Here is a 20,378-nt window from a genome sequence, read left to right as displayed (position 1 = left end):
AAGGGCTTCTTTTGAATGGAAATATGGGATGAAAATGGTGTTATAAATAAAAGAAAAAGAAATACTACAATAATATGAGATAATGCTATATTAGGGCTGCGAGCAGAGTGGTTCCATCTTAGACAAAAATAAATTGGGCAAAATGCAAAAATGAAGAGATGAAGAGCTTACCTTTGAAAATTAAAAGAAAAACTCAAGTCTTGGAAAATTTAGATGGATTTCCCCTTGTCATTGGTGCTGTTCCTATGCAAATCACACAACTAGAAGATGAGCTCCAAGATTAGTCAAATGTTATTTGTTTAAGAAAAATATTGGTTCAAAGATCTATAGTAAGTGAAATTATTCTCAAGACAGGATGAGTAACGAGTTTTTCGACTACTTACGAATGTGATGTTGCTTTTCAATTGTTTACACCTTTGCTTTTGATGCTTGGTCAACTACAACTTGCTCTAATATACAAAGGTTGCTTTTTAAAACAAGATTAACAAAATCCTCAACCTTCTTAGTTGAAGGTCCTTTGAAAATACAAAATTCCTAATTTTTTTCTTCTTCAGATAAAATCCAATTCATGAAATATAATACACACAAGTTGTCACACAGATATAAAATGGATGAAACAATATAGCATTCAAAACTCACAAAGTACAAAAAAAAAGAGGAAAAGCTTCTGGGCCAAAGCAATACATAAACATGAGATTTATACCTAGCCGCCTGATATTTTTGGTCTTTGAACTTGGGCAACCACATTTTCCTACACTTTTGCATGAACTTAGAAATGAGCAGAGTGCTTACTTTCTAGGTTGAATACAAACAAGCATACTTTTTGCATAAGAGAATGTTGTAGATAAAGATAGCATCAATGAACAATTAATGAACAATAAATATGTGATAGGCTTTTGGACCGCACAAACTTATTTCCCACCACCTTAGTTTTGAATTTAGACCCAATTCCACTTTGAGGAAAACATTTTCCTTCTTGACTAAAATTGTTGCGGGCCAACATAATTCTAAAATATAATATTTTGACTTTTAAAAAACATATGTTATAATTAATAAACTTTTAATTAAAAAGTTGAAGCTCCAAAAATAATTATAACTCATTGGTCTAACTAATATTTTCTATTCAAATCATCAATCGTAAGTTGAAACATTAGCCATGATGTACTGGTACAGCAGTTTTAGTCTTGAAAATAGATTAGCCCTCAAATACTGGTACACCGACAGTGTAACGATATTCTGAGTGATCTGGCGGTGGTTGAGATTGAAGAATCAATTTGCTTGATCATGGCTTCTTACGCCCAAGCAGAAACATTTCTGAGATGGGCAGCTGCAATTGGCATCTCAGATGGACCTAAAAACACCTCCTGCTTGGGCTCTTCTCTTTTCCTTTCCAATTTTCCCAATGCTGGTGGGTAAGTTATGACAATCCAAATCACCCAATTGCGGCTTTAAAGCAGAAAGATGTTGGATTCACTGATAGACGCCTGTCTTTGTTGTATAAATTTATATGGCAGGAGAGGGCTGGCTGCAGCTCGGGATGTTCAGAAAGGGGAATTGATATTAAAAGTCCCTAAAAGTGCATTAATGAGCAGACATAGCCTGCTAGAAGATGGTGGAGAACTCGCTAGATGTTTAGGACATCACCCCAATTTGTCCTCTATACAGGTGCTCACTATTTTTCTGGTGTTTTCCATCTCAACGGAATTTTTTAGTTCTTTTTGGGTTCTGAAATGGGCAAAATGCTAGAGTCTGCAGGCACAATGGTAACTGTTTTGCGATAATGCATATAGAGACAAGCGTATTGTAATTTTTTTTGTCCAGCGTTTGCAATCTTCGTGGAGACTGTTTTTTTCTGGGGCTTGGTCATATGCATGGTTGTTTTTCATTGCCAAGAGTGAGCTTGCACGAGCTAAGCAACGAATTCAAAACACAAGGGATACAAAATATGTGCAATATACAACTTAACTGACAAGGAGGAGGATTATATATTATCTTAAACGCTTAACGATTCAACTGCATAGTTTTTGAGTCAAGCTTATTAGCCATGCCCTGTGAAGCACGGTAAGCTTCCACATAATGGCAGGTCGAAATCGGTGGTCTACTTCCTACCCTGTACATCAAGACCATCAAAACAACCCGACCCTCTCATGGCAGAACCGGGAACAATTGAGAAGAAAAAACGTTTGTAAATAGGCCGTTGTATGCGGTGGATGACCACTGAGAGTATCTCAGCCGCCAACATCTTACACTAATGCTACCACCTGCTTTCGATATTTCCCAAGCGTGCTCTGGAATTTTCTTTTTGGTTTGTAAATTGCTCATAAATCCGCACTTCCTTCTTTAACCACATCACATATTGCACACTTCTCCGGCAAGACAGAAGGGAGCCATTGGAGACTCATCCGTAACCTCTCCTTGTTGTCGTTCCACCTGACAATGGCCTTGCTGCTGAACTCTTGTTCGCCCATATCTTCAAGTGCAAGTGCAGGAAATTTCTGTAACTGCCATAGTTGACAATCATGCTGATGAAATGCAGAGGCCCTTATTCAGAGACGAGCTCCTTGTCATCTTAATGGCCTAGTTTTGGGACATGGTGAAAAGAGGTGACAAGGAAGCTGGGCCCGGCCTTGGCATCTAGAAAACATTGAATGTAGGGCTGGTTGCTAAGCTTCCAGATTATGCTCTTACATGCGCTCACAAAGTTTGCCATGTTGGGAAAATAGAGGCACCGAACCATGGCATGCAATGCATGACCTTGGCTCTACATTTTTTGGCCCCTTGCTTCGATTGCAGTAGAAACCATTGATGAGAAAGTCGTAGGATTTTGAGGGTTTGAGTTTGAAGTGGTGGTCGCTGAGGTGTCTGCTGTATAGTCTGCCTGAAGAAACACAATGCAACGTCAAGGGAGGCGACTACTGTTCTCTTCTACTCCCAGCTGTGCAGTTTTTATCATTGGCCATGGTGAGTATATCCGACTTCAGGTGATCAGTACTCTGTTTGTTTTGTGTATGCGATATTTTGCTTCTTTACCAAAATGGAGATCACTGAGCCTTTTCTAATGCTCACTACTTTCGCTATATTACACTCATTTTGTATGCTTTCTTTTTGGTACAATCGACCTCTTTGCATTTTTGGTTAGTGGGTAAAATATACTCATCATTGAAGATTGTCTGAACTGCTAAACATGATTATTTTTTGTAATGTCCCCAACTACGAGGTTATCAATTATCAATGTTTAACAAACATTACTAACCATATAAATCAATTCCATTCAAGAAACAATGAATAGTTTATAATACATTTGAGAGTTAACATAGTCAAGTCTGGTTTATTACCTCTGTCGTAAACTCAACCCTACAAGGGATGTGGATTTACTTGTCACAGGGCGCTTGACACCAATCTACAAGTAGGCTACCTCAAGGCATCAGGACTGTATGTTTGTATCCATCTCGAGATTTTCCCTCAATGCATTGGAGATATATATCCTTACCCATCTTGGAATTTCCCTATCTTGTGAGGATTTACTCTTATATCCTAAGATACCGGTGCGTCCATGAAATCGCTGGATGCTGGTTCTGGTGTGTTAGTATGCTCGGATGCATTTGGATGCTGCACTGATTCGCACAGGAAGCTTGCCAAACACTTGTGGATGCACGCAAGATGCATCCGAGAGCATTCAGAGAGAACCCAAACAATATCTGGGCACATCTGGAGAGCACCGGTGACTTTCAATGCCAAGTCACTTAAGTGACTTCAAAAATATCTTTTAAATTGACTTTTTAAATTATATTTTTGCTCCTTTTTGCCCCAAAACCCTAAAACGGCCCTAAAATAGGTCATCTATTGCTCATTCTTCTCATTTTGTTTGCAATTGGGCTCTCTTCTCATTTGGTCCTCATTTTGGCATTTTGAAAGCAAGGTCGTGATGATTTTTTTCAAGTTTTGGAAGATTTTATTCAAGTTTTTTCTTATTATTATTATTTAAAAAAAAAAGAAATGAAGGAACAAGTTTAGCTATCAAGGAGATCAGATTTCCACAATCCATGAGAGTTATGATGCTTAGCTTTGGGATTGGATTGTGTTGAGATTTTTACCATCAGCTAAGCACCATAAGTTTAGCTATCATTTTTTAGTATTTCTGTATCGTGTTATTGCACTTGTATGTTTGATGTTCATAGTTTATTTAAAATTTCTAATTTAATTTTTTTATTTTCTTATTAGATTCATTGTTTGGCTTGTGCAAGAATGTCATGAGCCCTAATTAGTATATACAATAAAAATATAATTTAAAATAGAAATATTATATTAAAATAACTTATTAGTATTGTTAATAAATAAATGATATTAATCAAGGTAATAATTGATATTAACCTATAAATATCAAATAATAATAAAATAAAATAAAATAAAATTTATTATTATGAAATTAACTATATTATATCTAGATATAATATAAATAATAATATACTTTTTAAATTAATAAATAATAAAATAAAATGAGATATATGAAATAAATCCTATTTAAAATAGTAAATGAGATATTAAATAATATTAAATATCCTCTCTTAATAAAATAATATTAATTAATACTCTTATATAAAGTAAAATATCTTTTGAGAATGAAAAGATGCGACTTTTCAAACTGCAAGATATATAATTTTCCATGTGAGAGAACATTAAGGGCATTAGCAGAATGTTTTAATGAAAATGACAATTGAGGAGAGGCTGCCAAAGTAAGGATAAAAATCTAAAATCCAGAGAACTTGATTAAACTGCAAGATATATAATTTTCCATGTGAGAGAACATTAAGGGCATTAGCAGAATGTTTTAATGAAAATGACAATTGAGGAGAGGTTGCCAAAGTAAGGATAAAAATCTAAAATCCAGAGAACTTGATTAAGGATCATTACAAAGAATGACCACTATTGGTAGTCAAAGTTCAGCAGTAGGGCAAGGTGAACAAGTGATAACTTCAATATTGATGTAGCATCTCCATTATGGAGACATACCACAAGATTATCATAGGTTTCAGGAGGTGGGTCATACATTTGGAAATGCAATGTATGTCATAGTAAACCATGGTTACAGGGAGACCCGTCTCCCCCCTAAAAGTTGCGTCTCAGAGATCGAGACTTCATGACGAAGTCTCTTGAAGTCTCCCAGTCTCCTTATCCAAAAAGTGAAGTCTTCCCGAAGTCTCCTGATAAAATATAAATGTAAGACATAATATTAAATAATTTTATATATTTTAGCCCTCATTTTAATGTTTTTAATACAAAAATTAAGACCAATGAGATATTTGACTCTATATTAATGTAACATTACTATTATTATTTACTTTAGTCTTTTAGTTTTACATTATTACTATTTTCAAATTTTGTATTTAGCATTAGACTCTTTTAACTATTTAAAAATAATTGCCGTCTCCAAGTACCCCCGTCTCCTATTTTTGTAAAATTGCCATACTGGTACTAGTACTAGTACCGGAGACCTCCAAGTCTCCCCTTCTCCCGGTGACCTTGTAGTAAACCATTCAACAACTCTTTTCTCAAGTCAAAGCTCATTTATGGGATCTATTGGTAAAGGCATAGATAAAAATCTTGCCGTTTTATTGCCGATAAGTCTACTTCTCGCAAGAAGTTTTTGGTGGCGAGAAAACTCTAGTTTTTATCACCACTTTAGGGCCCCGAGAAGTTGAACTTATCGCTGTGAGAAGTTGGCAAGAAGATGGCGATATATCGCCAAATTCGTGCGATAACTTACTATTTTCTCGCAGGTGACGTCCAGTACATACTTGTGCTTTTAAAAACACAATTTCATTGTTTCATTTGCTGTGTTTGGCATCTTGGGTGGAGGAGAAGGGTTTTAGAGTAGCACTTAGGTGTTTGGCAGTGATTTGTAGCGATTTCCAGCAGATTCGAAGTTCTTTCCAAGCAAATCCGGATCCACAAGTAAGTTTCTCAATTTTTTTTCTTTTGAGTTGAGCTTTTTTTTGTCTTCCCATACTTGCATATCCTGCATCATACTTGCATATCTTGCATTTGTAATGTTCTCTAATACATTTTATGACTACAGTTTTAGAGTGAATGAGTCATGACAAAGACCTAACACCATCTTTTTGCAATTTTCCCAAAAACTATCAACTTTTTCTCAATAATTTCAAAACTTTAAGGCTGATACATTTTTTGTTTTATTCTCTGATTTTCCAGCAAGTATGGTTTCCTTTGCATCTGGGTCAGCTGCAGCATCTTCCAGTGGTCCCGTAGCATGTCCATATGGATTCATAAGCATGCGCCCTAAAGGGGCTAGAGTGCATGGAAATATGCCTTTGAAGGAGCAGAGTATAATAGTGTCATATGCATGAAATGTGAAAGACAAATCCGTGGAGGCATATCTCGTTTGAAGTACCACCTTGCTGGTATAGAAAAGCGTGACACAAGGATTTGTGATGTGACTACGGAGGAAATAAAAAGGGAGATGATTGCTTTGCTTAGTGCCCAAGAAGAGAAGTTGAAAAGCGAAATGGCAAAATTGGTCATGAGGGCAGCCATTTATGAATCGCAAAGTATGTTTCCTTTTAACAATCATTTATTATTTTCTAATCACGACTAATGCTTGTGCTAAAACAATTATCAATTTATCATGATTCATAATGAGATGATGTGGGTTGTGTCATGTGACTAGCTATCCAGCCACCCTTGATGAAGAAGAAGAAGCAGTTGAGGGGATAGTGGGCTCTTTTCGTGGCCCAAGGATCCACGTACGAAACACACCTACTTGTGGCGGGTTCTCAGGGTCAACTTCCACATCTGTTGGGTCTAGTAGATCGCAAAACTCTTCTATTGATGGTTATTTTGTGCATAGAAACGTAACTTGACATTCAATGTGCTGATTTTTGGTTTTTTTAACAAGCTTTCTTTCAATGTTGCAGGAAGTCCATATTTTCTGAATTTTGTGACTGGTTGTATAGTAGTAGGAAAGGGCTACAAACCACCTACTCCTGCAGCCTTGAATGGGAGGTAATTCACTTGTTTCAAACTTCAATACTTTTACAGTTTTACAATTTACTTGTTTTTGTTGAAAGTAATTTTTCTTAATCAAACTTGTGTACTTAAAGTGAATTTCATTTTTTATTTCGTGCTTGTAGATTGTTGAAAGATGCTATTTGTAGGGGTAAAGATTTGGTTGAAGAGCAAAGGTTAGAATGGAAATAGTATGGCTGCACCATACTTTCAGATGGATGGACGGATGGAAGAAATCGTACCATCATCAACTTTTTAGTTTCTTGCAACGATCAAGTAGTCTTTCTTAAATCCTTGGATGCCTTGGACAAGATAAAGATAGCTGAGACTTTAGCTCGAATGCTAGAGAATATTGTGATAGAGGTTGGGGCTGAAAATGTGGTGCAAATCATAACCGACAATGTAGCGGCATATGTGGCGGCGGGTAGGATCTTACGAGAAAAGCATAACACACTCTTTTCGTCTCCTTGTGCAGCGCATGTTATTCACCTTTTGGAGGATATAGGGAAATTGGATTGGGTGAAACTAGTTGTAGAGGAAGCAAGGACAATAACAAAATATATCTACAATCACCCTTGGGTCCTTCGCTTGATGAGAGACTACACCAAAGATGAGGAGTTGGTTAGACCCGCGGTCACAAGATTTGCGACGATTTTTTTAACATTGCAAAGTGTTCTTAAACATCTGAATCCTTTGAGGTAGATGTTTGTGTGTCCAAAATGGCTACAGTCAAGTTATTCAAAGAAGGTTGATGGGCAGAGTGTTGCACACATTGTGTTTGACATCCAGTTTTTTGAGCGAGCTTCAGAAATTGTGGATGTGAGTTGGAAACTTCAAAATTTGATTTTTTTTCTGTGCTTATTAATTAAGTCTTTCATTTTTTTTTCTGTACTTATTAATCAAGTCTTTCATTATTATTTTATAACCCTACTCTCTGATTAATAATTGTTTTCTACTTTTCAATTGTAGGTGGTGAAGCCCTTGGTTAGAGTTCTCTGCTTGGTAGATGGGGAACAAACCCCAATGGGGTCCCTTTATGAGGCCATGGATAGGGTGAAAGAGGCTGTAAGAAATAAGTACAGGGGAGAGAGCCTAAAATTTCAGCCCTTATGGGATATTATTGATAGGAGATGGAGCAATCAGCTCCACCAACCCATTCATGCAGTAGGGTATTTCTTCAACCCTTGTTACCGCTTCTCTCCATCATATGCGGATCCCAATGGAGAGGTCATGGAGGGCTTTAGTAAATGCATGTAGAGGATGGTACCCGACATTGCGGTGAGAGACCTCATTGTGGCCAAGATGGAAGTGTATCAAAATGCAACGGGCAAACTATTTTCCTTAGCCTTGGCAAAGAGATGCAGACAAACTCAAACACCAGGTACAATATTTGGAATTTCGAGTCTCTCACATGCATGTTAAGTAGATAAATAAGCTACAAAAACTTGTCCTCATCTTGCTTTCTAACTCTTTAATATTTATCTTGCAGATGCTTGGTGGCGAAATTGGGGTGGTAATGTCCCAAATCTGCAAAAGCTTGCTCTTTGCATCTTATGTCAGCCTTGTAGCTCATCTAGTTGTGAGCGTAATTGGAGCTTGTTTGAATCTATTCACACAAAGAAGAGGAACAAGTTGGCATAAAAATGCCTAAATGACCTTGTCTTTGTGCATTATAACCTCAAGTTGCGCATAAGAAAGGTACTGGTAGCAGCAACTAAGCCACTTGATCTGGATGACATAGATCCTTTTGGTGATTGGACAGCACAGGAGCAGCCTTCACTGTTCTTTGAGGATGAAATATATGAGTTGGAGAGGAAGGCTATGGAGGAGGGTGGTTTTGCAATGGGACTAGACGACATTCCGGAGGAGGGCAGTGAGAATGAGGAGTCTGAGGACAGTGACAGTGAGCACAGTGAGAGTGAGGATGAGGATGATAAGGAGTCCTTGCCAGGGCCAACACTAGCACCACCACAAACAACTGCTACAACTAGAGCTGCTAGACCCCCTCCCCCTCCCATAGTTTTTACTAGAACTACTGGGATGGGGAAGAGGAAGATGTAGACTAGTTTCAAATTGAACTTGACATTTGTATTTGCTTATATTTTGACAAAGACAATTTGGTATTTACTATTTGTAGCTTGTTTACTACATCGACATTCCACATGAGGATGCAATTTTGTTACTTATTGCATTTATATATATCTAGATCAGCTTGTTTGGTTTGTTTACTCATTTACCGACTCAATGCATGCATCTATTTATTGAATTTTGTGAAAAAAATGCATTTTTAATTAAATTAAAGTCATTTTTTAAATTCCCGATATTTTCTCGAGGAGTTGCTGATTTCTCTCTGATATTTGCCGAGAAATTTTTTCTTGGCCTCGCCGAGAAGTGGCTGAGAACGAGAAGTTGAACTATGGGTAAAGGAATAGGATTGTTCAAGGGAAGCAAAGATGGAAAAAGGATGAGCGATGCACAATTAGCTGGATTTATAAAAGAACAAGAAGCTGCTGATCATTTAGTTAGTGAATCAAAAACAAATTTGTATAAACCTTCATTCACGAAGAGCAAAGTGAATGTTCCCACCTATAATGTTGCATCCTCCAAACATCCATTCTTACAATTGGGAGAAGAGGAAGAAGTTGAAGTTATTACCCACAAAAGAGGCTTGTTGTATCAAGCATTCAAAATGGAGGCATGAGAGCTTGCTGATGAAGCAATTGCATGTTGTCTTTATGCTAGTGGTCTTCCTTTCAATTTGGTAAGATTGCTGTATTGGAAGGAAATGGTCGCAGCCATCCTTAAAGTTTCGGCTGATTACATTAATCTTGGGTTTGAAAAGGTGCATACTACTTTTTTGCAAAAAGAAAAGATTTCTATAAACAAAGCTCTTCAACCAATTAGGACTTCTTGGAAAGCTTCTGGTATAACTATTGTGTTTGATGGATGGAAAGATACAAGAAATCAACCATTGATTAATGTGATTGCAATGGTTCCCAAAGGGGCAATGTTTTTGAGAGCGGTTGATTGTGAAGGAGAAGTTAAGGACTCACAATTCATTTCTAGAATTCTCATTGAGACAATAGAGATGGTGGGCAGCGAGAATGTGGTCCAGGTGGTCACAGATAATGCAAAAAATTGTAGGGGTGCAGGAACTTTGGTCGAGTCTCGATACAACCATATTTTTTGGACACCATTCACCATACGCTCTCTCAACTTGGTCATGCAACAAATCGGCACCCAAATAGATTGGGTGAAGCAAATATATCAAGAGGGAGAGGAGATGCAAATGTTTGTGACAAACCACCACATGTCACAATCCATATTCAGATCATTCTTCAAGTTGGAGTTGTTGAAGGTGAATTTAAAATTGTAATTAGTTAGTTTCATTTATTTATTTATTTTGAATAGGTTTTATATTCATATTCAATTATCAAATTATTACTTGTATATAACTTTGCTTCATATTTACTGTCATATTGTTAACTTGCTTAGGTTGTTGAGACTAGATTTGCATCTGTTATGAAACAACTCTTGAAGGTGCAAGTGGCATTGAGCCAAATGGGGTGTATGAAAGGCTTCAAATTCAGAGAGAGCCTAGAATGTTAGGGGTTTGGTGTGTATGAAAGGCTTCAAATTCAGAGAGAGCCTAGAATGTTAGGGGTTTGGTTTTGGATGACGCTTGGTGGGCTCGTGTGCAATTTGTTTTGGATTTCATTGAGCCTATCATGACTATGCTACGCTTTTTTGATACAAATGCACCTTGCTTGGGCGATGTGTACAATGACATGGACACCATGGTAGAAAGGTTAAAGCTTTCCAATCAAGCTCATGAGAATGACCCCACAGAATGTGAAACCTTGTGCATAAGGTGGAAGCAATCATTCATCATTGTTGGGAGAAGATGACTACCCTATTGCACCTCCTTGCATATGCCTTATCTCCAAGGTACTATAGCTTGGAAATACTTTCTATCCCGGATAGAGTTGCACCATATACGGATGAAGAAGTTGCTATTGGGTGATACAATGCATTTGCAAGGCTCTTCTAGATGATGAAATGCATGAAAAGGAGAGGCTAGAATTTGGCTTATTTGCTTCAGGATCGAAATTTACTCCATATGCAATAAAGGACCAAACTAACATGGGAGCTCACATGGTGGTTTAAGAATCTACAACCTCTTGCAATCAAGATCCTCTCACAAGTAAGTTTTCATTTATTTTTGTTGAACAATTGTATTGTAAAATTTAGTTTTTAACTTTCTTTAATTTGCTTTTCATTTGTATGTTTAACTTATGAACACTATCTAGGTTGCAAGTTCTTCTGCTGCTGAATGGAATTGGAGTACATACTTGCTGAAAGGAGAGGCTAGAATTTGGCTTATTTGCTTCAGGATCGAAACTTACTCCATCTTGCTGAAAGGAGAGGCTAGAATTTGGCTTATTTGCTTCAGGATCGAAACTTACTCCATATGCAATAAAATTCCAAACTAACATGGGAGCTCACATGGTGGTTTAAGAATCTACAACCTCTTGCAATCAAGATCCTCTCACAAGTAAGTTTTCATTTATTTTTGTTGAACAATTGTATTGTAAAATTTAGTGTTTAACTTTCTTTAATTTGCTTTTCATTTGTATGTTTAACTTATGAACACTATCTAGGTTGCAAGTTCTTCTGCTGCTGAATGGAATTGGAGCACATACTTCTATATCCATTCTGTGAAGAACAACCGGTTGGGCTCAAAGAAAGCTAAGGATTTGGTTTATATATACACCAACTTGCATCTTTTGTAATGTAAGGAGGATGGATACAAGGAAGGGTCAACCAAACTTTGGGATGTAGCCCTTGAATGTGTGAACTTGGATGCAACACTTCAGGATCTTATTGTAATGACAAATGATGACGTTGATAACATCATGGCACATGCATCTAGCACACGTGGAACCATGTTTGGTTCAAATGAACTTGCAACTCTTGCAGCAGAAGGAGATGATGAGAATGTGATTTTTTTTTTGAGAATCCTTATGATTCTGATTGACTGAATTTAATTTCTGAATCTTGAGTCTTGACTCTTGATTGATCAACATTGAATCGTGAACTATGTTTTGATTTTGTAATTCCAATTGCATTGGAATCTTGAACTTGAATAATTTACTAATTATTTATTACTGTTATTTCAATTTGAACTATCAATGGTGAAGTATAAAGCTATGGAATGATTTATTTTTGTATATTTCTTGCATTTCTTTGCATACATAAATTGTAGTGTGTATATATATATATATCTATTAATTTTTTTTTACATATATGGACACACCCAAACACATCCAAAATCACCTTCCAAAAAAGTTTGTGCATCCGTGCATTAGCACCCTGCACCCGCATCAACATCAGAACCAACATCAGTAACTTAGCTTATATCCAATCTTATTATTATTCACCTTATTGATGGAAGGAGTTGGTGTTGTCCAAGTTGCCTAGAGACCAACTTGCAATGGATTCCTTCAAAGTTTACTGATCCAAGCTCTTAAGCCTTTCTTGAAACTTTGCCTGCAAGGCGCTCAGGGTTGCTGATCGCTACCCTATCTTGGGATAAAGATCCATTGCTTGGATTTATACAAGTCCCTTCTTGGTAGCATCACAACCTTCCCTTCTTAGCTCAATAGCAATATACTGAGTATCAATATAAATATTTATATAAATAATTCTGATTTTGTTATTATATATAAATGTTGTGTAAATTAGTTCATATATATATTTCTGATTTCACTACTACCAATATATATAAAAGATTATACAAGGATCTCTCGATCTCTCCTTTTTTTTGATAGGTAATGGGCCGAAGCCTATATTAATTATTTATTATTTATGGTAATTAATTATTAATTATTTATTGTAATTAATTATTATTATGTGTTTAGCTCGAGTAGACTCAAGCCCAAGACTTCCCACGTAAGATGCTTACAAGTTACCGTCATGTTGTAGGCTTTCGCCTGATTATACAAGGATCTCTTAACCTATAAGATCATTATGATATTAAACTCACAGATATGTTATAGCACAATTTTCTGTCACACAATTTTTCCAATACTGTAGATGAGTCATTTCTTTTTCTCATCTCTTCCTTGAAGAGTATTCATAATAAATAATTATTCTTGATTCCTCCTTCCTCTGACGCATTCAGTATAAATGCAATATTTTCATCTCTAAACTTCCATGATCCCAATGGAGCAGGATCAAACTTCTCTAAATATTTTATGGTAACCCATGGTTGCATCTCTTTCTAGTAGTAGACACGTCTCTTCTATAATTGCACCATGCCATAGTTGATTGTTATGGTATTATGTAAATTGGTTAGTTCTCCTTATTAATAGATTATTGCATAATTATATATTAATTGGTTGTCTTCTGCCTCTTAGCATTAACCGATGACTAACCATCTTCTATTCTTCCCGTATATCTTAATTGGTGGTGGATCACTATTTGTTAGTGGATCACTATTTGTTAACTATTTTATAGCTTTGTTTAGAACGATTTAATAGTCTTTGTCAATATTCCAATGTGTTTGGCCAATATTAGTTGCTGACTTCTACTTTAGCATTTATGATACAATATTATCTAATTTCCTATAATCTTTAATTGTCATTCTTTCTTGTAGTGACGAACTTATCCATCATATGATATTACCACTTTAGTCAACAATCTTGTTTAGTTTGTATTATCTCATTGTAGTTTCTTCCTCAATGCTATCCTTAATAATCCTTAATCACCATTATTTTCTGATCTTCCTTGTCAACTAAATGAGATTATATGTTTCATTGTATTTGATCAAGTGAATATGTATGTCTTCGTCGATGTTATTAAATTCTCTTAGCCAATGCTGTTGCTTCTTTATTATGCAAAATGTAAATTTGACCTGCTCGACATATGATCACTACGCTGATTTATAATATTTAGTGACTTAACATGGAGTGATAGCCTATGAGTCAGTATCGTTTGTGATATATAATTTGATCATAACTTTTAGTGCCACTTTAATAATTGATGAAGAATTAAAATATTAAGCATTGATTTTTACATAAAGAAATTATATTTTTATTGATCATTATAATATTATATTATTTCTAGAAGAGGACATTACAGTCCTTCCCTCCCGAAAATTGCTTGTCCTCAAGCTTGTTTACCGCATGGGGTAAATAGATTAATGCACACAGACAATAGACAAAGAACAAAAGTACTCCTTTTATTATTTGCATATGCCAAAGACATTACATTATGCTTTTCCTGATGATGGTTTATTGAAGGATTACGCCAGAATATGAATATTGTGCCGCCATCATCATACACTGAAGCCTACAATTGTGCGATGAACTTAGAAAGTGAGCAAAAAACAAAAGACAAGAAGAAGAGTAGCTCATCCGAGTCAGATGATGAAGTGTCTTTGGAAGAAGAGAAGTTATGGATCGACTGTTCCATCACCATCAAACTTTGGCAACTTTTCCTTTGGTCCAGCCATTACTATTCGAGTTGGAGGTACTTGTTGCGTACCCGTGCTGTTCTGCACACCTGCGTTGCTACTTTGAACTTCTGCGCTATTCTGAACTCCTGCACTGTTCCGTATGCCCATGCTGTTATGTACACCCACATTGCTATTCTGCACGCCTGCGCTGTTCCGAACACCCGTGCTGTTCAGAACACCCGCGCTGCTCCGCACGCCCGTGCTGTTTGCAACAGTTGTTATTTTCAACAGTTGTGCTATTTGGTGAAGAAGGGTTTTCATCAAGCGAAGCTGTCCGTTCCAGAAGTGTCTCTCGGACGAAGAGTTCACTCCACGCTCGTGCTCGCTCAGCACTCCAAGCCGTGCGAGTTAATCCCCTTTTGTCTAGATTCTCTTCCCTAGGCGTATGTAGGTTAAGAAATTCCTTCCTTGCTTCTTCCACCAAATCCAACCGCTGTCGAGTCTCTTCTAACAATTCCTCAGTGCTTCGGTGTCCGTCAGCAATCTGCTGAAACCTTCGTTTGCGTTTGGCCTGTTGTGCCAAAATTAAATTCCCTTGTGCTGTGCATATTTCATCTTTTTACTTTAGCTTGTTCTTATTTTTGTTCAACTGATTCAGCATTAGTCTTCATTCCTCTGCCTTCGTTCCAGGTCCATCGGGCAATGGCGCCAAATGTTTACTGCATGGGGTAAATAGATTAATACACACAGACAATAGAGAAAGAACAACAATACTCTTTTTATTATTCGCATATGCCAAAGACATTACATTATGCTTCTTCTGATGATTACAATGATCTCAGAGGGTGTATATATACTTTCTGCAGAACCTTCCTGAAGGGGTCCGTCAGCTACATGACAATAACCTTCCCGAAGGGCCTGTCGGCTATATAGTATTTACCGACGACATACATCTTGTCAGCTACATAATATTTACTGACAACAAAGCAATGCTTCTTTTATCCAAAATTTCCATTGGTAATAGTTTATGCTACACAACTTTGGTATTAATTGATAAATTCATATCATTCAATTAGTTCTGAAATTCTTATGATCAATTAAAATTAAATTCACATGGTACATATATTTGAAAATATGAAATATATGTATGAATATATGAAAACATGAAACATACACATTAGTGCATAAAGATACAAAACAGAGGTGAAGCATACACATACATTGTTAGTTTCCTTCTTATTGACTAGAATGATTCCTTGTTCCATCTTTCACCCTGCAAGATGGCAGGATCATGTCTAATACCACTTTCAATGTCCTCAACTAGGAGGTTATTAATCTTTAATGTTCAACAAACATTATTAACCATCTAAAATCAATTCCATTCAAGAAGCAATGAAATGTTTATAATACATTTGAGCGCTAACATATTTAAGTCTGATTCATTACTTCTGTCCTAAACTTGACCCTATGAGGGATGTGGATTTACTTGTTGCAGGGCGCTTCACACCAATCTACACCTAGGCTTCCTCAAGGCGCACTGAGACTGTATATTCATACTTGTTGAGCCTTGTTTTTGCACAACAATGAGAGAAATTCGAGACGAATTTCTCTCTTGAAAATCTGATGAAATCAACTCCAAGGTTCCTTTAGGTTGTTTGTCAACTGCCTAGGTAGCTCAATAGGAGATAAATGTGTCTATTCACAAGGAGGCCTTTGTTGGTTCGATGATTTTGAGATCATGAAATCTTGTAAAACAACAGAAAAGATAACAACTTCCAATATTTTTAACTCATGCTCAACGACACAGCTAGTAAATCCACCATTTTCCCACTAAAACTTGATCGTTTCAGTGCCCTTGTTATTGACCCTGCCAAAGAAGAAGGCGGCGTCAATAACATCAAATACCAAAAATAGGAGAGCAGTGAATTCATCAGAGCAGCAAATATCCTCATAAATAGAGCAGTGATTTCATCAGAGCAGCGAACCAAAGGGCAGCAAATTTGAAGCTTAAGAGAATTGTTTAAAAAAAATTAGGGAAGGTGGTAATCAACAGACCAAACGATATTGGTGAAAAGCACAGCAGGATTCGTTTCCCATTCTTTGATTATAATTTCAACAAAGATATCTGCTTCCATTCAGATATTTTCATGAGATAAATTGGGAATTAAGGAAGGAGTATCAAGGAAAAAATTAGAGAACATTTATCTTCCAAGATAGTCAGATAGGGTATGCAGTTGGTATTGAAAAGAGGCATCCATACATGTTGAACCTGCCTATGTCAACTTTGCACCCTAGGTATATCAGTATTACAAATTGTTGGGGTTGTTTTTTCCAATTTGAATTGTATCATATGTTCCAATATATGTTTTGATATAGATCTCTTATATAGTGTAACAATGAAAAAAAAGTAGCAGAGCTAAGATCTTCTGATCATAAAGGATAAAAAGGCCGTGATCTAAGAATCAATCTTCATGGCAGTTAGGACTTGTAGCTTTAGTAAAATAAATTATATGCGGATGGGCTTTAAAATCATGACAAAACAAAACACTTGTGCCAAATACAAATAGAAATATTATGCTACAGTAGGCATCTCTGAAAAAGACAAATTTAACCAAAATAATGAGGAAAGTAATAATAAAGTAAGATAAGATAATTAAATTAAAAACTGTAAGAATTTGGCTTAGGGCAGAATTCACTCAAGACCAAGGAACTCAAACACAAGGACAATAGTAGACTAAAGAGAGAGTATGATTAGAATGACGATATATTCATTCAATATGCCATATGTTAGTACATTAGGAGTGCCTGTATATAAAGGCCTCTGGAGAGCTTCTAGAATGCATAGAAGTCAGCAACATGATAAGTCATACAACTAGGCAAATGTCCACCAGATATGGGTTGTCCTCCATTAAGCACGGAAGTAAGTGCGATGATGTGAGGATAAGCCTACAATGGTATAACACGCAAATCAGTGGTGTAGACAACATGTGCTAAATTAGGAGTGCGAATATCATGTTGTCAACATGACAATTCAGTGAATGATGCAAATTCCAGTGTTATAAACACCATGTGCTGAATTAGAGTTGCGTACTTCTGTGTTGTCAACATGACAACTCATGAGAGTACATAAACTCCTAAGTGTCTCACCTAAATAAATAATAAAATAATGCAAAATAATAAATAATGCATTAACCTAAGTAAACTTAAGTAAAGTGTAAATAGTAAATACTTATTTACACCAACGCCCCCCCTTAAGTGCAACTTAGGGGAATGCCCTTAAGTGTAAGAAATCTAGGATGCAATGCATGATGGGTCCCGACTACTAGGCTATGTTAGGTACCCATGTACATAATGATATGCAATCTCCCATAAAGGGGGGAAAGAGGGAAAACCTCATGGGTAAAACCCTCTCCCAAAAAGAGGGATGAAAAACATACGATGTACGGATGGATGGAGTAATCAAGAGCCCCCCATTACAACATACATCCAATATATACATAAGAGAAAAATGAGAAGAGGAAGAGAGACAAAATAGGCTCCGTCCCCAAAGAAGAATGCCTGCCAGTGATTGCTCTGATGAAGAAGCTGATCCAAGACTGCAGAATGGTGTTCCTCCCCTTAGGGAGAAACAAGGCTAAGGGTACAAATGAGACGCTTCCACTGTGTGTGGAAACAATCCCATAGGTAAGTGATGTCTCTGAAACCTACTCAATTGGTTGAAGAACTTGTTTCAAAGAACTGTTTGTCCCCCTAGCTGATGAAGAACCCTTCTGCAACTGCTAGTCATAAGTATCCACAATCACTTCAATCTATGACGATCGATCATGTAGAGAATGAACAAGAGGGTCGGATGGAGCCCTTGTGACAACTGAAGAAGGTGCTTCTGCATCAAGAAGAAGAGGCAGATCATCAACACTGTCCCCCAAATCTGTCATTGAAGCTGGAGCTGGAAGACTGGATGTACCTTGCTGTGCTAGACCTATTACTGTGGCAATATATGCATGTGGACTGAACTAATGTAGTGAACTCTCGCTGTAACTATCGATAGAACCCAACGTGTTTGAATCTGTTGAAGCACTATCGCTAGTGTCACTATTAGTTTCCACATGGTATTATGGCAGTTTGTTATGTATTGGATAGATCAATCTGTCATCTTTGATAGAACTCCCACAATCAGTAAGCTTTCTCCTTAGTTCATTCACCTTGATGATGAAATCCTGTATAGAATCAAATGACTTAGGATCTAAGGAGACAAGCTCATCATCAATTTTGAAAACATCCTCTTCAGACACTTTACCATATAGGTTTTTGAGGGTATCCCAAGCTTCCTTGGATGTAGAAGACTTCTTAATTTGATACATAATCTTGTCATCAACCCCCAAACATATATCACCTAGGGCTTTCCTATCCATTGCTACTCATGCTGAAATATCACTTGGTGATACATTATCACCTCCTGGTTTAGGAAGAGTACCATCTACATAGTGAGAAACTCCATTGTGCATTAAATGATACCACATTTTGATGGACCATGTAGCATCGTTATGTGGAGTTAATTTTGAAAACTTAAAATTTCCCATAATGTAGAAAAATGAAAGAAAATTGCAGAAAAGAAAGAACAACACACCAAGAACACCCCCCCCCTTTTCACTAAATCAAGAATCCCCCCCAAAATAGATGCTTTTGGCACTTAAACAGTAGTGCAATTACAATGGCCACTTGCCAATTTTGGCCTTTGTTGACTTTTGATTTTGCGTGCTACAACTTCTTAATGGATTACAAATCTGGAACTTTACAATGTGCTACAATTCTGAAGCAATACAAAGCAAAGAAGAGCCCTATTTCTGAAAGTGACACTTTTGTCCACACAACCCTACAATTTGACTACAGATCTGGAAAGTAGACGAAAAATAACGCACTTTTAAAAAAATTGGAACCTGTTTTCGACTCCAGATGTACTCGTACGGAGTGTTTAATGTTGCAAAATGCAAGATTATGCAGGTATAGTCGCCAAAAAATGCAAATTCTGACAAATCCGTGCACCAACACTAGAAAAAAGTTGCACCACTAAAAAGTTTAGGAAATTCTACCCACTTTCAAAAAAAATCGCACCTGATTTGGAGTCCAGATGACTGAGATATGGCCTCCCAAAGTCGGACTGCAAAATAAAAAATCAATCTGGAGAGGGGTTGCACCAGCAAAGGATGGGGTTAAATTTAACGGTCATACAACCGTCGCAGTAATTCAAATTTAGCTGGGAATAACTGTCAGACGAACGTCAAATTTAGGCTCGTGGAATGATGACATCAACGTCCTTCAAGCATGTGATGATGTCAGCATGACGTCAATGGTATAGATTCGTACAGATGTAGTGTACAGATTGTATGGACATGAGGCAAAAAAAGACATGTCTGCCTTGTGTTCACTGACGTGTTTCAGCCAAATAAGCGTTGACTCGGCTGTTGACGTAGCGGCTTATGTGGGTAGATGACATGGATTGTCTGCGCCATTGTGTGATGTGGCTGAAGGTTTGATTGTGCAGGGTGACGTCAGATCTGCGTGTATAGCTGTCTGACGCGTGTGAGATGGTACGCACTGCGTAGGGGGCTGTCGTGGCATTGGCAGACCACGTGGGCTTATGCAGTTGCTGTTGCCTGGATGTAGATTCGTCCACTAAATAAGCGCCGTGTGGCGCAAGCGGAGGAAATGCAGCAAGTGCCAAATTTTTTTTCCTGTCGCTGTGAATCTTGATGCCGATGTTGGAATATTCGTGTGGGAAGGATTTTTGACCGCTGCCGAATTTTAAATTGCGGGTTGCCGGATTAGGTTTTTTTGTTGTTGATTTTCACAAAGTTTGATCCCACATTGATTGGGAAAGCTCATGCGGAGTTGTATA

The 20,378-nt window shown here is 37.1% G+C and overlaps 1 protein-coding gene across 9 annotated transcripts in view; it reads left to right on the top strand.

The window, feature by feature from the left end:
- The first annotated feature begins 1,140 nt into the window (after positions 1-1,140).
- The window catches only part of SDG40 (SET domain group 40), a 192,413-nt gene continuing 173,175 nt past the window's right edge, over positions 1,141-20,378 (top strand). For 4 of the 9 annotated variants that reach the window (XM_089798265.1, XM_089798258.1, XM_089798257.1 and 1 more), the window contains exons 1-2: positions 1,141-1,412; positions 1,515-1,665. In XM_089798265.1, the coding sequence (XP_089654391.1) occupies positions 1,285-1,412; positions 1,515-1,665 (279 nt within the window). In that variant the 5' untranslated portion in view covers positions 1,141-1,284. Of the gene's footprint in view, positions 1,413-1,514; positions 1,666-1,771; positions 2,962-9,330; positions 11,228-11,333; positions 11,579-20,378 lie in introns of those variants that run through there. The other 5 variants (XM_089798259.1, XM_089798261.1, XM_089798262.1 and 2 more) reach the window with 5 other exon arrangements.

This window comes from Cupressus sempervirens, chromosome 8, assembly GCF_028749045.1.
Source record: "Cupressus sempervirens isolate cs-2001-9-10 chromosome 8, ASM2874904v1, whole genome shotgun sequence".
Taxonomy (NCBI): Eukaryota; Viridiplantae; Streptophyta; class Pinopsida; order Cupressales; family Cupressaceae; genus Cupressus; species Cupressus sempervirens.
This window is presented reverse-complemented; position numbering and strand designations above follow the sequence as displayed.